Source organism: Mauremys reevesii, linkage group 1 (genome assembly GCF_016161935.1).
Source record: "Mauremys reevesii isolate NIE-2019 linkage group 1, ASM1616193v1, whole genome shotgun sequence".
NCBI classification, from domain to species: domain Eukaryota; kingdom Metazoa; phylum Chordata; order Testudines; family Geoemydidae; genus Mauremys; species Mauremys reevesii.
Window position 1 is genome coordinate 255,557,837 of NC_052623.1, and position 15,269 is coordinate 255,573,105.

The following is a 15,269-nucleotide window of genomic DNA, read 5'->3' on the forward strand; positions in this document are numbered from 1 at the left end:
CTGTCTTGTTTGCTTCTTTGAAGAATAGAGAAAGTTGCAGAACTTTTATCCTCAGAACAGATATTCCATGAAAACAGAGCTGTGGTTTGTCCAGCCTCCCCCACCGGTTGCAGAGTATTTGGGGGCTAGAAAAAGAAGTGATGGTGTATCACTGGTTGAAGCCATAACCACAGTACAAGCCTTCCCCCCGCACACACAGCTTGATTCATATTCTATCTTGTTCAGCCTTATCTTCTTTCACTGTGCTTTAAGATTTCAGATGTCAGCATAACAGTCTTGAAGTCTGAGGTCAACTTCAGCTATTAATGCACAGAGCTGCATGCCCAATCATATCCTCACAAGCATGTTTCAAGGCAACTCTGCGGACTACCCCTAGAGCTGAGGGGAGTTTTCCAACCATTGGTCTTTCTACTAACATTACCCCTAAAGCTACCAACTAACACTGACACCAACTAACACTCTAGGAAATGTTCAGCAGTTTGCTAGGAATAGGATTGAGGCCCAGATCTTCAAAGATAGTTAGGCTCCTCACTTAGATTGATTTCAGTTAGAAGCTAGGTGACAATATACTTTTGAGGATCTAGGGTCTGAATGCCAAAGTCTGCTAGGCTTACTCCCACTGAGTCATGCCTTACTCTGAAAAACACAACATTAAGATCTATGGAGCTTCTTGCGGCGTAAGGTCCAGTGTGCAGAAGGATGGAAAAACTGACCCTTTGAAATCCACTCTTAAATTTTATGATTTATAGTTTACAAGCCAGAAAGAAACAAACAACTGTTGCACAAGTGTTAGCACAATTACAATTGCACAAAGGGATTTCTGCACTGAGAAAGAAAATACTACTCTGTCCATTATAGAGTGAAACTTTGCTCTCAGTGTAAATCCAGAGTAACTCAGTTGACCTCATTGGTGGTATTCAGGATTTACATTAATGTAATAAATTATATATTTGTCCTTAAAGGGGATTCTACTTAACCTTTTACTTGCATATAGGATTATAAGATGGTTTCATAGACAGTATAGTACAGCTATCAGTTGATATGGCAGAGTGATTTTGGATAGAAACCTGGCATTTTCTTGTTACGTGTCAGACTGATACAGAACTTTTGGTAGGCTTGACTATTTATGTGAAATGTTCAAAGCATGTGGAAATTACTTTTTTTCCTTTCTGAAGAAAAGGCTTGATTTTTGGTTATTGGAAAAGAGAAATCTGAAGTTAAATGACAGTACATTATAAAGATAAATAACTGTTTTAAAAGGTTTTTTTCCCCCTTTGTACATTTATCAGTTTTAGTTTTACTTTTAGGGTATGTCTATACTGCAATTAGACACTCACGCTGGTCCATGCCAGCTATCTCGGGCTTGTGGGGCTTGGGCTAAGGGGCTGTTTAACTGTGGTGTAGATGTTCAAGCTCAGGCTGGATCCTGAGCTCTGGGACCCTCTCATCTCATGGGGTCCTAAAGCCCAGGCTCCAGCCAAGCCTGATCAGCTCTGCCACAATTAAACAGCCCCTTAGCCTGAGCCCTGTGAGCCTGAGTCAGCTAGCTCAGGCCAGCCACAGGTTTTTAATTGTAGCGTAGACATGAGCAACATGTCCAAAGAGGTGCCACTCGGAGACCATTGTTGGAGAAATATGCCCCATTTGGCATACCAAAGCATAGACTATGGTCCAATTTCTGCCTTCAGATATTTTTTCATATTTCCCACTGAAACTAATAGCAGCCCTGCACATATATCTAAGGGCAGAATTTAGCCATTTGTATTGCTTATAGTGAAAAAAGTGCTTTTTTCAGCATACCACATTTCTGTAAGCAGCCTGATGTGCCAAATTAGCAAAACGTGGCATCTTGGCTGCAACAGCTGAGGAGATCAACGTGCTGCATCCATGATATGCTGGGAGAGGTTTTTGTGGAGACTCCTTGATTGAGTTCACCCTTCTCTAGATGTCTCTACATTAACCCTGTCAGGAATCAATTTTGAAAATACTTACGAAGAATTAAATTTTTGCTTTTGAAATGCATCAGATTACATCAAATACTTTCCAAACATATGTTATCCTGCTGGAGAGTGTTGGTAGCTGCTAACCAAGGTGTCTGGTCTCTAGGCAGTCACAGATATTGAAGCTGATGGGCATGCTAGCAACATTTCATTCAGGCTAAATGAGGGGGCAATTAAATGCCACTAGGTTTAGTGATAGCTGAAATAATAGATGTCAGCGGCCAAGGCATGGACCAGTATAGCAAGCGGCCAAGGCATGGACCAGCATGGCAAGGCCTAAACAGAAGTTAAACCATGTGGCCCAAGGGGTTTCCTTCGAGACTGATTACAAATGCTGGGACTGATGTGGTTGCAGCTGCCGGTCTGAGTGTGGCAGAAAGGAACAAGAAAGTGAGAAGACAGTGAGAGAAGCAGAGTGAGCATGGCTCTGTGAGGAAGCCGAGAGAGAGCGAGCTGCTTTGGGGCATAGTACGGGCTGGAAAAGCAGATTTGGATTTCTGAGCAAGGAAACTGTCTTCTGTTGTGTTTCCCCACTGCATTCAGGGAAACAGGGCTTTGCACCATCTTTATAAATAAACAATATTTCACCAAAGACCAGGCATAATCATTAATCTCGCCTCCTAACAGTAACCGCCAGCCAAGAGGCAATAATATCCTGAGGATCTGGACCCCTTTAAAAAGTCTGAGCTCCCATCCACCCACATTTAAATGCATGCAGGTTGGCCATTGTGCTGCTGTAGCCCCCTGCATGGATCAGCAGCTGAATCTGAATTCAAGATCTCCAGCGCAAACCTTCACCACTTGAGCCAAAGGACAAAGACCATCATTGGGGGAAGAAGCTGGCAGCTACCCTCTATGTAACAGCTAAAGAGAGGGGATGTATAACACATACTAAACAGTGGGTTACACTATACTATTACTATGTAGGACTCACTATATTTTTCAGGAACAAATTTCTACCAAGTGGTGTTGCCTCTTTCTTTTGTTATGATTATAAAGGAGTGTTTTTTGTTAAATAGGAAGGCAAATGGAGAGATTCCCCCTCCTTCAACACCTCTCTTTGTAAATACATATGCCCCTTCTTATTAGGGCCCTACCAAATTCACAGCCGTGAAAAATGCACCACGGACCCTGCAGTCTGGTCTTTTGTGTACTTTTACCCTATACTATACAGATTTCACAGGGGAGACCAGAGTTTCTCAAACTGGGGGTCCTGACCCAAAAGCAGTTTGTGGGGGGTTGCAAGGTTATTGTAGGGGGCCATGGTATTTCCACCCTTCTGCGCTGCCTTCAGAGCTGGGTGGCCAGAAAGTCGCGTCTGCTGGCCAGCCGCCCAGCTCTGATGGCAGCACCACCAGCAGCAGTGCCAAAGTGAGTGTGGCAATGGGTGGCCGGAGAGTGGTGGCTTCTGTTGGCTGAGGGCCCAGCTCTGAGGGCAGTAGCACAAATGTAAGGATAGCAAAACCGTACCATGCCATCCTTACTTCAGTGCTGCTGCTGGCAGTGGCACTGCCTTCAGAGCTGGGCTCCTGGCTAGCAGCAGCTACTCTCTGTCCGGCCTGCACTTAAGGCAGCGCCACTGCCAGCAGCAGCACAGAAGTAAGGGTGGCAATACCGTGATTCCCCGCCCCCACCCCCATAATAACCTTGTGATGCCCCCATTATCTCCTTTTGGGCCAGGGCCCCTACAATTACAACACTGTGAAATTTCAGATTTAAATATCTGAAAGCATAAAATGTATGATTTTAAAAATCCTATGTCTGTGAAATTGACCAAAATGGACCTTGAATTTGGTAGGGCCTTACTTATTATATCGATTATATTACAGGAAACCGCTTGTTAAAATGTAAGCGCTACACCAATGTTAACATCTACTTGGAAATGTGCCACCGTGAGCAGCACTTGGGTCACTGAGAGAAAAGTAGCCATGAGGCTCATTTATAGTCTTACAGAGCATTAGAACATGACACAGTGAATAATTTTTTTTATTGACATCTTATTGATTGCACTGTAGAAAATTCACACTAACTGTGAGAGATGCTCGTTTCAAAGTGGGTAGCCTATTGAATGAGCTCTATAAAAACTGATTAAAGTACATAGATAGTGATTATGTGAGAGCCAATTTTCCTAATACACAGATCAAAGATTGACAGTAAATCAGTAATTAAAAATACATTGCATAAGGGAAGCCTATCGGGGATCATTGGGATCCAGTCAGTAATGCAGATCATCCACCTTTAGAAAGGTGAGAGAGACTGGCCTCTTGGAGTATAGTTACACTGCAATGTAAGCCCAGGGATATAGAACTCTAGTTATCTTGAGCGTCTACACTCATGTGTAACCCCAGATTAGGAATTATTGAACCCTGGGTCTCAACCTGGGGCTCCAGAGTCTACACTGCATTATGTGGCCCCCGAGTCCAACCACCCATATCCCCGACTTCCTAGCACTCTCCCAAAATGTGGCTGCTCTAGGGTTGGAATGTGGTGATGTTGAGATTATGCCAATGCTACTCCTCTTCAGCTCTCTCCCTTCTTACTCATAGAGCAGCATTGATTGTGATCTTAGATGAGACTGTCCTTTCTCCATTTAGGGAACTTGTGGCCTGGCCACATAAGGGTTTGCTGGGAACTGCTTCCACTATAGAGCTGCTAGAGGAAGCTCTCACCACAGCAGTGAAATAAAAAGGCATGCAAGGCCTGACAAATACTTTTCAACTGAGATCTGGAGGAGGTTCTGAAGTTCCCTTTTCCAAAAGAGAGACGACAAGTACTGCAGTACATGAATTTTCATGCTAGAACTGTGGAGAAACCCTCAGCCCCCTCCCCTATAGCCATGCCCAGGCCCCTTGTCCCTCTCTGTGTAGTTGTTTCTTCCCTCCCATTCCTGTAGGTGCTACATATTTGCTATTCAGGATTTCTCTCTACCTTCTGTCTCTGACTAATTGGTCCTTCTGAAGCAGCAATGACTCACCTCAGAAAAAAAATTTGCACTGAAAAGAATTAGGCTTATAAAACCTTCAAGTTAGGAATAACGTCACCTGTGGAAATCTGAATGGTATCCATTATATTCTTGAGTTCTCTCCTTGGAATCATGTATCCTATATTTCAACGGGGACGGTTCTATGTAATTATTCTGTAGCAAGAGGAAACCTATAAGCAGGCTTCTCTTTTGGAATTATGGTATCTCAGGGTAAGCAGCAATAAATCAAAGCAAATCTGACTTTTTAGTCTCATGTTGATTTTGAACATTGACAAAGGCAATGTAAATTTTCACTTTAGGAAATAAAGGGCCAGGTGTCTTTCATGGGAGACCTTTCTCTGCACTTGCTTCATGGTTTTGCTGAGGCTACTGAATCTATATACACTCAAGTTTCTTCCTTTCTTTTATTTGTGCAATTTAAACTAAATATTTTGCCCCAGTCAGCTTTGGTTCTACAAGTTTTGTCACTGATGGTTATGACTGACCAGTTACATTGCTGACCATTGCCCAATCTGGAAATGTATCCAGTTGGAAGAGGCTAATTCCCCAAGTGTTGATCGCCACCATGACAACCACTAGACCAATCAGATTTACACCCAAGCCAGCTTTCACCTGTGGGAAAAACAAACAAACCAGAGAACAGTCAATGTCAAACAGTTTAGAAAGCATTAATTAATAAACACAGAAGGTAGTAGGATGCGGGGTGGAGAACATTCAATTCTCTAACTCTCCCTGTTGCATAAAGAACAAAGTAAATTTGCTGACTGCTCTGGCAGAAAAAGCCTAATGAATAGTTGTGTGTGAGAGTGTGTATATTAATGGGGGAAATGCAGGAGACGTCGTCAAAGGTGCATGATAAATGCAATTAATCACATGACTACAATTTGTCACATGGACAGCTCCATATATTTATACCACATATGCCAGGTGATAGCTATAGATTAATTGTAGGTATATGATAAATCTAATTTGTCATATCCCTCTAACTTCCGCACTTGCACTCCGCTCACAAAGGTTATGTCTATACTAGACCTGAACGGTGTAAATTCCAGCTCAAGAATATGTTAGCATGCTGAAGATAGAGTGTGGCCATGACAGCACAAGTGGCAGAAGGGACTAACTGCCTTGAACACATACCTAAGGTTTCAGACATGTACAAACTCGAGGTAGCTAGCCCTTCCCTCCACTTGTGCTATTGAAGTTATATCCTATATTTAGTGTATTAGCTCAATCACATAGAATCACAGGACTGGAAAGGAACTCAAGAGGTCATCTAGCCCAGTCCCCTGCACTCCATCTCCAACTGTAGACATATCTTAATTTCCCTTCTCCAGGACTCCTATTGTAGTTGTATTGCAGGATAATTGGGGGGGATCTTGTACTGTCACTCTCTGATACATTTCACAAGCATTATATTCATTTTAAAAAACAGAGAGCACACACATGCACACTCCTGCCTCCGATGTTCTTAAAATGAGAGTTATTGTGAAATTGTTGCAGTGCTGACCAATGTGACTTTACATTAACTTGGATCCTGTGATTATTTTCAGATCCCATATATGATGATGAGTTCAGTTTGCATTAAGTTTGGAACAATGTGACTATACTCAAGACTTACCATGTCTTTGATCTGGCAGTGCCCATAATTGAAGACAATGGCATTTGGGGGGTTGCCCACAGGCAGCATCACCGCTAAGGAAATACACATTGTTACAGGAATCAGGGTGTATAAAGGGTTGATATGCAAGGTTTCCGACTGTAAAGAGAGAGGTTGGGTGAGAAAGAGAAGTTCCATCTTGTTGGCTACAATTACAGATAAAAGATGCCTGTCTGCTTCCCCCCTCCTCAAGATCTAGAATTATTAGCATACCCTCCATTCCCTAAATTCTAAGGTCTATCTTATTTCCCCCCTCCATTACCCTTGGGCATGCAGGAGGGCTGTACTCCATGTTGCTCTTTCCAGAGGAGGCCACTATAGCCTGACAGGATGAGCTCCCTTCCCCCAGCAGTCAAGCATGTTGCATCCATAAAACCCTTAGCACTCTTACTCTGGGGAACATGGTACCGGGCTTTTGGTCTGAATTCATGTGACTAGGGTGACCAGATAGCAAGTGTAAAAATCAGGACAGGGGGTGGGGTGTAATAGGCACCTTTGAAAGACAAAGCCCTGAATAGCCTATGAAATCAGGATGTCTGCTCAACATACACATTACCCCCATGACATTTCACTGTGTAGATCACTAAGACAAATCCTTAAAATGGCTTTTATGGAGAAAGTCGTGAAAATATCTAGCATTCACTGTTCACAGTGTATGTCCCTTGTGAAAAGAGCTTCTAATTACATAAAAGGCAAAGACCAAGGAAGGTTTCTATAATTTCTGTGAAAATAATAGTTTTTATATATATACTAATATAGGATATAATTAGTATCTGCTATCCCCCTCCCCCACCAGTGATACAAGCCTCCATACCCACGTCTTCCTCTCTCACAAATGTCTCTGTTCATTTTTTCGTGCTGTCCTTATGCTTGGCCTGCCAACCTGTTCACCAAGCTGCCTCCCACCCCTCAGTTAAATCCCCTATGAAACAATTCTGATGTTTCTGCTACAAAACCCAAAGAAGTGGACTATAAATACAACATAGAATTAAAAAAGGCCTGAAGACGTGTTCATGGTTTATGACCTTATTATTGTCTATCTCCCTTCTCCCTTTTCTGTTACAATTAAACTGTATGCTCCTCAGGGCAGGGACTATGTTTTTACTTGTTTTGAGAAGTGCTGAGCATATTTCTGGGTGTTAAGAAATTTATTGCACTCAGGCCTGTTGGCTGACCATGCTTATTAATTTTTCTATAAAAGAAAGAGCAAAGCAATGGCACTCAAAATGAAGCAGAGTTCTACCCTGGCTCACAGCACTAATCACCTAAAATCTCAAGATATTCCATGAAGTTAACAGGGAAAAAACCAACATAAAATCCCATTGCTTTTACTCACCATACTGCATAAAATAGGCAGAAAGATAGTTATGGTTGCTGGGTTACTAACAAACTCTGTTACCATGGACACCAAGATGCAAGCCAGAAGAGTGACAGCCCAGTAGGGAAGGCTGCTCAAGGACAACATCTGACGCCCAATCCATGTTGAAAGGCCAGAGGTCTGGCAGAAACATACAATAATGAGAGAATGGCAGGATACAAGTTATGTTTCCAAACCAAATCCTTGTACCTTTGCAATGGAGTATCCCACTGGCAAAGAAATTTAGCTCAGTAAATTGGGCAGTCCTCTATCTAGTAGCTTATGGTCAATAAATTAGTGCTTTTAGTCCAGTTCTTAGTAGAGTAGAACCTCAGAGTTATGAACACTTTAGGAATGGAGATTGTTTGTAACTCTGAAATATTCATAACTCTGAACAAAAGATCATGGTTGCTCTTCCAAAATTTTACAACTGATCATTGATGTAATTACAGCTTTGAAACTTTACTGTGTAGAAGAAAATGCTGCTTTTAACCATCTTAATGTAAGTGAAACTAGCACAGAAACAGTTTCCTTATCTTGTCAAATCTTTTCTTAAACTTTCCCTTCATTTTTTAGTAGTTTACATTTAACACAGTACTCTACTGTTCCCCATCACCGTATGTGTGCGTGTGTGTGTGTCTGTCTGTCTGTGTCTGCTGCTGCCTGATTGCATACATCCAGTTTCAAATGAGGTGTGTGGTTGACTGGTCAGTTCATAACTCTGGTGTTCATATAACCCTAAGGTTTTACTGTAGCTAGGGGTCCATAACATAAAACTACCTCATTTGGCACTAAATGGCACTACTAGTTGTTTAGCAGAGAGACCAAAACTGAATGGGCAGAAAGACTGTACTTCCCCCTAACTTGTAAAGATTGTCCTTCCAGGTCAGAACTGAGGCACACTGAATGGGTGGGGGAAACTTATAGGGACCGTGTCTAAATATAGGTTTTTACAACACTTAGTACAATGGGACCCCAACCCAGACGGGGGCCTGTGGGTGCTACTACAAAAGTAATGGTAATGCCATTTCATGTGCTGTAGTTCTGCAAATCAAGGACCTCAGTTCCTAGGGTTGCTAATCTAATTTGATTCACTCATATTCATTTCATTTTAATCCCTGCCATCACCAAAACCAATCCGTACTTGCATTTGAGTATGAAGACTGAAGCAGTGTTTCCAATGGTAACACTGTAACACAGTGGTTGACTTGTGTTTGTGACTTTTGTTTGCTACTTTCCAGTCATTATGAAAGAGATTGCACACCAAGTTCCTGAATTGTGTTAGCTGACCAACTTTCAGAAGAGCATCCTGGAGATTTAAGTGACATACCCTTTTGAAAGTGTCGCAGGAATTTTGTTATCAGAATTCTCAGAACACAACAGGTTAAAATAAAGGTGCAGGCTTGTAAGTATTTTAGATATTCAAGTTCTCAGTGAGAGAAGAATGGAAAATCTAACTCAGTACCTTGCATCCAGCCGCTAGAGCATAACCTCCTCCAACCAGCACTACAATCTCCCAGGGCATGGTCTTCTGGAAGTCCTTCCATGTAATTATTGGCTCCACTGAGTTAATATCTGTAGAATTTTCACTATCTCCTATGTCAAAGCAAAATAAAGATACATGGCTAATGCTAAACTGGCCATTTCCCTAAGATATGGAGCATTCTGCACTGACCTCTGACTTTGTGACTTCTAGCTTGGATCACTGTAATGCACGCTCTATAGGGCTACCTTTTGAAGACCATCTATAGAATAAAGCTAGTGGAGAATGCAGCTGCCAACCTCCTTGGTGGTCTCAGCCTCAGGAAGCATAGTACCTACATTTTCTGAAGGCTGAACTGACTTGGTATTGGCTTCTGGGGTTGAGATTGATGGTTATATAGCCCTATGGTTTAGGTAATGGCTATTTGAGAAGTGTGTGCATGTGTGTATTTCAGACATGTCTGTGTAGTCCTACACTTGAATGTCTGAGGTTTGGTGGTTGGGCATTCTCAGAAGAGGGTCTTCACTTGTAGAATTCATTTCTCCTGGCCCAACAGAGCCCAACTATGTTTAATATCAGGACAATATACAAGGTCCATCTATTTGCTCAATCTTTTCCTGAGGGTAGTATTAGCTTTTAGAGGTCTGAGTCTTTAGTTGAATTGGTCTTACTATTAATTCATTTTTTTCCTAAATGCTGTATATATCTTTAGGGCGATCTGCCATGTAAGAATACACACTTACATACAATTTCTAATAAATATATGGAAGCAAATGTCAAGGGACCATGTTTTTATATGTTTGTACAATGCTCAGCACAACACGAGCCTCGTCCTGACTTAGGCCTCTGGGTGTTACTAAAATGTAAACATTAAATAATAATAATCACTATCAAGAAGACAATGTTAACAGTAATGATAACATAAAATAGAGCAGTCTCTAGCTACATTATCAGATAGCAGTGGTAGTACATTGGAGACTTTTTTTTTTGTGTGTGCCAAGCCATTCCCCAATTCTTTTAAACCTGAAATAGGGCAAGGATTGAGTTTTTTACAAGTTCTAATTTCCATGCACTATTGCAACGCTCAACTGCAATAATAAAGACTGTCGTTCTCAACCTTTGCCACACCACGATCCTATGTTATAAGTTTTGGGACCTTAATGTAGCCGTAAAATAAGAGAATGGGGATCACAACCTCCCATCAAAAAGTGCGTCAAGTCTCATTCTAGATGACTCCTTACCTTTATCCCTCTTTCCAAAGCATGGTTTCTTTGCTGGAATCAGGAACATGAGAAAACCAAGGAAGACAGAGACAGTAGCATCAGTCCGATAGCCTTTCCTAGGAAAGAAACATTGTGATTATAGCAATGCTATACTAAAAGTGTGCTGTAGTGAAGTGTATGTGCAACACCCCATGTTCTCAACAGCATGCATGGGGAGCTGAGGGAGCTGAGCATACTACTCAAGCCTTTTCTTTTCTTTGCTTTTCTTTGCTTTTCTTTTTGTTATTGGGTTTGGTGTACCTTTCCTCCACACATCATACCATACATTTATTCTATATATTATAGAGGGAAATACTTTAAGCATAAAATCATTTCAGCTCCTTCCAGCACCAACACAAATACAAGAATGTGATGTACTTGTATTGCCCTATAACAGTGCCATCCAAACGTTGCTTAACTGACAACCACTTTAACATTTTGTCAGAAACATAAAGGCTACACTGGGTGGGAACCTCAGCTGATGTAAATCAATGTATCTCACTGAAGTGAATAATCTATGACGATTTAGATGTAAATCTGTGGGAAGTTGTTAGAGATTTACAGTCACAAGCCCATGTGCTTGCACTTTTCATGTGTGGAAAAATATCAGTGCACATGCACAGAGCCCTGCAAATCCATGGATATCCACTTTATATCTGCAGATATCCAGATCCACTGATGCAGATGTCCGTGGATCATTTTTGTGGATTGGATGTGGATATGAATTTTGTATCCACGCAGGCCTCTACACATGCAATTTTGCAATGCTGAAAACTTAGTAGATGGCCTTAAGAAAATTGCCCCAAAATGTGAAGGGAATAAATTGGTGTTTTCCCTTGATTTGAGCCTCAGTATGCTAGCTCAATGTAGTCATTATCAAGAATTATTAATATTCTAATGACTAATAATGGTCCCTTCAGGTTTTAAAGTCTCTGAATCTACTCAATAGAACTGTTCAGGATTTAAATGCTGAACCCTCTATAGTATTCCTGGTAAAACTGAGGGTAGCAGAAAGAACTATGTTTACTAGAACCAAGTGTTAGTAAACAAATTCTGAGAGAAAATCCAACTGTTTCGTTGCATGGACGAACTAGAGAATGATGATGACTTTAAAAACGGTCTGCAGGTTATCTGATGCTCCCTGTGCTAATATCCAAAACCCAGCCCCAAACACCAGAACTGTGAACTATAACAACAATCAAACCTAGCAGCAAACATGCTTTTTGGGACTTCTTTGTAGTAAAATTGGTTTTTTAAAAGATTTGTTTGCTTCTGACTTCAGAATTTGGGCTCTTCCATTTTTTCTACTAGGAACAAATTTCTCGCGTTGTTTCTCATAGTCTAATGGGGTCACCCTGCTACCTGGAGAAACAGGGACACTGTTTTGGTTGTGTGAACAGGTATAGTTAAAATAGTGAGCATCCTCAGTTTAGGATTAAGATTCTATATGGTCCAGCCTTGCTCAAAATGGCTACTGGCATCGTGAGATTCTATGGCCAAAAACCAATCAACCAAATTGTTTTAGAAACCCAGGAAAATCAGAACTTCATTCCTCTGCAGATGATTAGGAGGCAACCTTACTCACTTACTTCTCAAAGAAAGATGACCAGCCTGGAAAAAAGCCAGGCTCCCGTGTAAACCAAAGCAAGGTCATCAAGATGAAGAAAAACCCAGTCACCATCTCAGGATAGCTTGGGAGGAGAGGTGGGGAGAAAAAGCAAAAATAGAACCTAAAATTAATGCCAAAATCCAGGAGCAAATTCCAGAGAGAGAAAGGAATTAGAGATTGGTTTCAACATACAAGCAAAAAATCTACAGGGAGAATAAAATAAAATACAGGGAGATCAGTTTGAACTAGGGTTTTACATTTGAGTCCTAGCTGTTACCTAAATAAAGTCAGAAAAAAAAATAAAGCTGAGTATCTCATTATCTGTATTTATACTTTCATTTGTCATGAGATATTTATGAGCCCAAACAAATACAAAATTTGTATTCTTATAGTATTTCTATGATCCAGGAACTGAAATATGACAACAAAATAAATCTTCCCTTATTTCTGCATTGTAAATGTCTTTCTATGTGATTTTTAAAAGCATATGAAAAATATAATTACAGATACTAAAATAAATAAGCATTGCTACTTTAAACACAAACAAATACAGAGATGGGCTGAGGAATTGCTATTCTGATCTGGATTTTATTCAGGGTTCAGATTCACAGTTCAGAGGCTGAATAAGGGCTAGCATTTAGATTCAAATTTGATCATGCTAAAATCTTGCAAGTTGATCTCATGAACTTTCCACTGAACAATGATAAATCTTTGAAGAAGAGCTGATCTCATGAGATAGCTCCCATCCTGAAAGGTGGGCATCTTGCAAAATTTAGCTTCTCTTTGCCACATCTGACATGAAATTGCCAAAATAGGCCCCTTTCTGCTTTGCAACCTTAACTGTAGGGGCAAATCAAGATCTATGGGTTTGAGTCTGAAGCCAATGCCCTCTTCCCACCTCCCCTAAAAAAAAAAGATAGGTGTTTTTATTTAAGTCTCTGGTTTTGACTTATCTTTATAGTGGACCCCACACCTACCCTGAAAAGAAAGAGAAACAAGTTCCAAAACATAGGGACTGATTCAATAGGGAGAAAGAATTGAGAGATCAAGTCCAACATCTATAAGACAAATTCAACTTGGAGGACAAAACAAAAGATGGGTTCCGACACATGAAAGGCAAATTCCACAGGAATATATGCTCCTTTTACCTAGTATCCCCCAGTTTCTCATATTCCTCTTGAATTCTCCTCTCTGACATTTCTTCTCGTTTGGTCTTCTTCTTCTTGCTCACAGAACATGTTTCTTTAAAACTGAGAATTTGGCACAGGAATATGAGAGAAGGGAGTCAGATTTCAGAATGAAGATACCACAGTACGCAAATTATGCAGCAGATAAGATAGCTGAGGACCTAATCCCTGTGGCTGGCTGAGCTGTGCTTGGTGCAGGACATGACAGCTAAAGTGGGGAAGGTTGCTGTCTACCACTTTTGCACTCATCAAATTCCCAGGGGTGCTGAGATCCAGTTCAACCCCCAGCATGAGCAGTCTTCGGTCTGTTCTAAATAATACCAGCTGGTAATAACACACAAGGGGTCAATATGCCAGATCATAATCACTGGAGCACATTAGTGTTCCAGCCATGCTACCTCCTCTCCGCCATGCCCCATCACATTCCCCTCACTAGCCAGTTTCACCAGACCTGCAACATCCAGGTGGTCCCTATGCCAGGCAATCCTTAGAAACATAAGAATGGCCACACTCAGTCAGACCAATGGTCCATTGAGCCCAGTACCCTGTGTTCTGACAGTGCCTGTTTAGGGCAGCTTACAAACACTTTACACCACATCATGGGTAGGTTGTGGCCCAAAACATATAGAGATTTTGTTCTAAAATGGTACTAGTTTTTCTACATAGTGGATCTATGTGTTGTCCCCTTCCAGGCATAGCATTCTGAATAGCACACACAAAAGGCGTTCTTGCTGCCTAATCCCATTTGATTTGGTGAAGAGAGTATGATTCTTGAAAGCTCAGGGTGCAACCTTCTCTGCTTTAAGTAGTCTGGTAAAGGTGTGATGCTTCATGGAATCTGGGAGACACTTGAGGATATTATGAATATCAATATTGTAAAATTGTAATGAGTTAGGCCAGATATGCCATGTAAGGTATCTGCAGAAATGTTATAATTTGCCAGCTATGATAATCTTGTTTATATGTTTGTGTCACCTTTGTATTACAGATTATAGATATGTATGTCTGTATTTCAAAACTTGTGCTATTCTTGTGGGTGACACCCCCAGACAGCACTGTCTAGCCTGCTTGATGGCCCATTAAGGACCATCAGCTATATAGCTGACCCAATGAAAGATGGCAGATACACCTTGTGACTCAGAAAGACATGCAGGGACGTGCCTATGGAGAGAACTTTAAGGCTTTCAAGCCATGTGCTGGGCAGCTTGTGTTTGAAACAAAGGAAGCACAGACTGCACGGCAAAAGCAGTGGTGAGCCTGAGCCGGTTCGCATCAGTTCGCACGAACCGGTTGTTAAATTTAGCAGCCCTTTTAGAACCGGTTGTTCCAGGACAACCGGTTCTATAAGGGCTTTATTTAACAAAAGCTCCGGCCCAAGCTCACTTCCCCCTCCTCTCCTGCTCCGCCCCCCTTCTCCTCCCCCTCCCCTGCTTCCCGCGAATCAGATGTTGGCGGGAAGCCTGAACAAGCAGCAGGCAGGCAGGTAAGCTGGGGCAGGGGGGAGGGGAGGTGCGGCCGGCTCAGTGGCTCCCTCCAGCACAGCTCCTGGTCCCGGAGCGCGGATCCCTCCAGCCTGGCATCCCCCGGCCGAGCGCCCCCAGCCCCAGCCCGGTTCTGGCCCACACCGAGCGCCCACAGCTTCGGCTCCACAGCTCCAGCCCGGCCCCCGTGGTGCCGGTGCCGGCCCCCGCGGTGCCAGTGCTGGTTCTGGCCCCCGCGGTTGCGGCTCCA

The 15,269-nt window shown here is 42.0% G+C and overlaps 1 protein-coding gene across 2 annotated transcripts in view; it reads right to left on the minus strand.

Annotated features, from left to right (window-relative positions):
- Positions 1–3,968: 3,968 nt before the first annotated feature.
- SLC13A4 (solute carrier family 13 member 4) overlaps positions 3,969–15,269 on the minus strand; it is a 39,058-nt gene continuing 27,757 nt past the window's right edge. Inside the window, exons 10-16 of one of the 2 annotated variants that reach the window (XM_039481461.1) lie at positions 13,500–13,601; positions 12,332–12,433; positions 10,722–10,819; positions 9,463–9,593; positions 7,977–8,138; positions 6,602–6,739; positions 3,969–5,595 (exon numbers count right to left, since the gene is read on the minus strand). In XM_039481461.1, the coding sequence (XP_039337395.1) occupies positions 5,458–5,595; positions 6,602–6,739; positions 7,977–8,138; positions 9,463–9,593; positions 10,722–10,819; positions 12,332–12,433; positions 13,500–13,601 (871 nt within the window). In that variant the 3' untranslated portion in view covers positions 3,969–5,457. The remainder of the gene's footprint in view (positions 5,596–6,601; positions 6,740–7,976; positions 8,139–9,462; positions 9,594–10,721; positions 10,820–12,331; positions 12,434–13,499; positions 13,602–15,269) is intronic. The other variant, XM_039481473.1, reaches the window with a different exon arrangement.